The following is a 4015-nucleotide window of genomic DNA, read 5'->3' as shown; positions in this document are numbered from 1 at the left end:
TCAGTTTTTGCAAATTGACTTTATTACATGTTTTGCATGTTCTGGTCTTATGGCTTTCACTGGAAGGTATTTTCTTATTTTGAGTGGAGTGTCTCAGGGCAGATTAATGACAACACTGTTCTTGTGAAAACAAACAGATTGTCCTGGCAATATGTCAACGTGTGCTGTTCGAACGTCCCATCAGTCAAGACTTTTCTCAAGTTTTCCTGCTGGCATTTTGTCCTGTAGTGTCATTTGTGGAGTGATACCAAAAGCAACCACCGACATCTGTCACAATACTCTTTCTTTTGTCCGTTCAGCAGACCAAAACAGAGTCTAAAAAGCATCACAGATGAGACCGAATTAGAATACGATTAATACTCAATGTTTCAATGTCTATTTCCTCATGATTATTCACAGGCGAGCTACAGCGCATCTTGAATCCATGTGTTACTGAATGCTAGATTAATCTCGTTACAATCTATGTGGAGCTACTTAAGATTGCGAGGAATCTTGAGGAAAGAGAAACTACAGGAACGGAAGAGACATTTGACAGAGGTGATGCACAGTGATAAGCAGAATTACAAATCCGTTGCAATGCTACATTTCTAGAAAAGTTATCTATTCTTGGAAAAAGTTTGGTTAAAAAAAATTCACATATTTTCGCTCGGATAGAGGGAAGCACATTTGTGTCATGAGAACAGCTATATAAAAGAAAAATTGGAGAAGTCTCTAAGGCTTTGTGCTTAACAGATATAACTGCAGAGTCCATCCAACCTTAAAAACCTGTCAATCTTAGCGGTACAAAACCGTTCAAACGTCTGGGGTCAGAAACGTCTTTTTGAAAGAAATTAATACTTTTATTCAGCATGGACGCATTCAATTGATAAAAAGTGGAAGATTTATAATTTTAGAAAACATTTCCGTTTGAAATAATCTTGTTCTTTTGAACTTCTGTTCATCAAAACATCCCTTAAAAATATTTGCTCAAAAATATTAAGCAGCACAACTGTTTTCAACGTCAATAATGAGAAGAAATGTTTCTTGAGCAGCAAATCAGCATTTTAATGAATATTTCTGAAGGATCATGTGACACTGAAGACTAATGATGTACGAGTAATGATGCTGAATTTTTAAATATATTCAAATAGAAAACAATTATTTTAAATTGCAATAATATTTCACAATATTAGAGTTTCAAAAACTTTAAAAAATCTTAGACCCCAAACTTTTGAACTCGTGTGTGTGTGTGTGTATAATCTCTCATTTCTTCTCATTCATTGGATCCATCTGCATTACAACCCTGCAATCCATCATTTATTCATCTAATATTGGTTATTCAACAATCTTCTACCAATAATGACAATAATATAGTTATTAATCATAAAGAGTAACCAGTCAGAGTAAAAGTCCATAAACTTAGAGATGATGAAAAGCTGAAAAACTCGAAGCCCTTTGTATTCGCCCCCAGTCTCAGTTCCCTGTCCCAAAATGATGATGTTCTAGTGCAAGTTCAGCATACTCAGTGGCTCCCTGTGGCCTGATCTACAGGCGGTCAGCGTGGAGCTGGTGAGGAGGGATCTGGATGAAGGCTGCGCTGGGGGCTCCTCCGATGGAGGGGAGGGCTGTGGGGACCGGGGTGTTTGTGGCAGAGGAGGGCCCGGGGGTGCCTGGAGGGTACATGTAGCTCAGGAAGCCTGGCGAGGGGGCGTAGGGATACTGCTCGAAGGCTGAGGAGGCATACTGAGTGTAGGCAGTGCTGAAGTCAAGGTAAGGGGTCGTGGCACTGGAGGTGACCTGTGCGGGCAGAACCAGACTGGGTTGCAGGAAGGCCTGAGGGTAAACATACGGCTGGCTGAGTCTGCAAAGACAATCAGAGAGAGAGAGAAAGAGAGAGAGTTAACTATTAACAGCTTGGGGCTCCTCCGATGGAGGGGAGGGCTGTGGGGACCGGGGTGTTTGTGGCAGAGGAGGGCCCGGGGGTGCCTGGAGGGTACATGTAGCTCAGGAAGCCTGGCGAGGGGGCGTAGGGATACTGCTCGAAGGCTGAGGAGGCATACTGAGTGTAGGCAGTGCTGAAGTCAAGGTAAGGGGTCGTGGCACTGGAGGTGACCTGTGCGGGCAGAACCAGACTGGGTTGCAGGAAGGCCTGAGGGTAAACATACGGCTGGCTGAGTCTGCAAAGACAATCAGAGAGAGAGAAAGAGAGAGAGTTAACTATTAACAGCTTATCAGATCACAAAGGCTGCAATTTAAGTAATTAAATATACGTGCTGTGTGTTTCATAGCGAAGCGCAGCACTGTGTTCATTTACACATAAGCAGCTCATGATCTGGTGTTTTTAGCGTCTCTTGTCACAGTAAATAATGCTCCATACAAACTGCATCGCTGCGTCTGCTCGGAGTTATTAATGTGAGTTGCTCGGAGCTGCTTTAATGTGAATTTGCTGCAGCCATCTTCCCAAACTGATGACTTATCAAAAGAAGAGAAGCTTTGGGTCTCTTTGCGTTTTTCTTTTTCTTTTTCTCCATCTCATATCACAGCCAAATATCATAGCAAACTGAAGCACTAAAGAGAGAGAAAGAAAGAGAAACCAGAGGCTGCTACCCACAGCTCAGACCCATGAGACACCGTCAAAAACAAAGAGGAACCCAGAGGGGCCGCCGACACGGAGCTCAAAATATTGAAAACACAAAGCAGGCAACATCCTCATACACAGCCGAAGACACTCACACATCTGCAGCAGCATACACTTGCCTTCATACACACGCATACACAGCTGCAGTGTCATTCGTCTGCCAGACCCTCGCTGGCATCCTGGGCTGAAGGATGATTTATAGGGACTGACAGTGGCTTTGTGGAGTAGGCAAATCAACAGAGTCTGCCGTCCTTACTGACCCTATTCATCCTAGCAAACGCTAATGCAGACAGGGAAATAGAGGGATGAGGAGGAGGAGAGAGAGAAACAGAGACGAGGCAAAATAAAAAAAGACCAAAGTTGACAAGGGTGTGAGGACTGACAAAGTAGGGTGAACTGATAGCTACAAATTAGATGGAAATGATTGCATGTCTTCAGCTCTTCCAAAACCTAGTGTACTGCCTGCATAGACAGCTGCCTTCTAACCCTTAGATTAACTTGTCAGGTCTTGGAGCCTTTATAAATGGGCTGATTTAAAAAAAATAAGGGGTAATGAAAATTCACCCTATTTATTTTTTGATCTTTTTGTGAAAGATTCAACTAGGCATGTTTAATTTTATTTAATGTCAAATTTCTTTTTTGACCTCAAACTATGAAGATCTGTAAAGTTGCAAAGACTAAAGTCTCAAATCCAAAGAGATATTCTTTATAAAAGTTAAGAGTCAACCACGCGTACCTAAAACGGCTCGTTCCAACACGCCCTCACATGTCTACGTCATGATGTGGGAAGATTTGCATAACGCCGCCCAAAAGTTCACACAAAGAAAGAAGGCGTAACTTTTATTCTCCCTGTAGTATTGTTATTGCCGCCACTGCCATGTCGTGAAGGTGCTGTGTGTTTCGTTGTGAAAGCAAAACTACTTTGTTTGGCCTTCCAAAAGACGATGATATCCGCTTCGTCATGCCTGGAGCTGATCCGTGCTGGTCGCTGAGGAAATACATCAACTTTGCACTGTGGATCGGCGGATCGGCGGATCGGCTTTCACCGTGGACGAAGCGGAGTCCAGCCTGGGGTCGTCACATGTGGTTACCGCAAGCCGCGCCGTTCTCAAGCCCACCCGCCTCTGCTCACTCTAGCCCCCGGCCTCTGCTCACTCTAGGCCGCGCACGGTGTGTGACGCTGTTTCATTGTGAAAGCAAAACTACTTTGTTTGGCCTTCCAAAAGAGGACACGACTAGAAATCAGTGGTTAAGTTATATTAAAACACTGTTCCAGAACAGTTTAACCCAAATATTCAGATGTGTGCAGCACATTTTATGGAGGACTGTTTGCTGATCCTGGGAGAGTAGACTACAATGCCGGCTGTTCTGACTCACAGACTGTAAGTGCATTTTTTA

At 43.5% G+C, this 4015-nt stretch overlaps 1 protein-coding gene across 1 annotated transcript in view; it reads right to left on the bottom strand.

Moving 5' to 3' along the window:
• The window catches only part of LOC107565990 (RNA-binding protein 38-like), a 19433-nt gene continuing 15418 nt past the window's right edge, over positions 1 to 4015 (bottom strand). The window contains exons 3-4 of the mRNA XM_016251340.1: positions 1502 to 1840; positions 1 to 315 (exon numbers count right to left, since the gene is read on the bottom strand). Coding sequence (XP_016106826.1) covers positions 1525 to 1840 — 316 coding nt within the window. The 3' untranslated portion in view covers positions 1 to 315; positions 1502 to 1524. The remainder of the gene's footprint in view (positions 316 to 1501; positions 1841 to 4015) is intronic.

This window comes from Sinocyclocheilus grahami, unplaced genomic scaffold (assembly GCF_001515645.1).
Source record: "Sinocyclocheilus grahami isolate Dianchi unplaced genomic scaffold, SAMN03320097.WGS_v1.1 scaffold1039.1, whole genome shotgun sequence".
Lineage (NCBI taxonomy): Eukaryota > Metazoa > Chordata > Actinopteri > Cypriniformes > Cyprinidae > Sinocyclocheilus > Sinocyclocheilus grahami.
The sequence above is the reverse complement of the archived record's forward strand: the minus strand, read 5'-3'. Positions and strand labels throughout refer to the sequence as shown.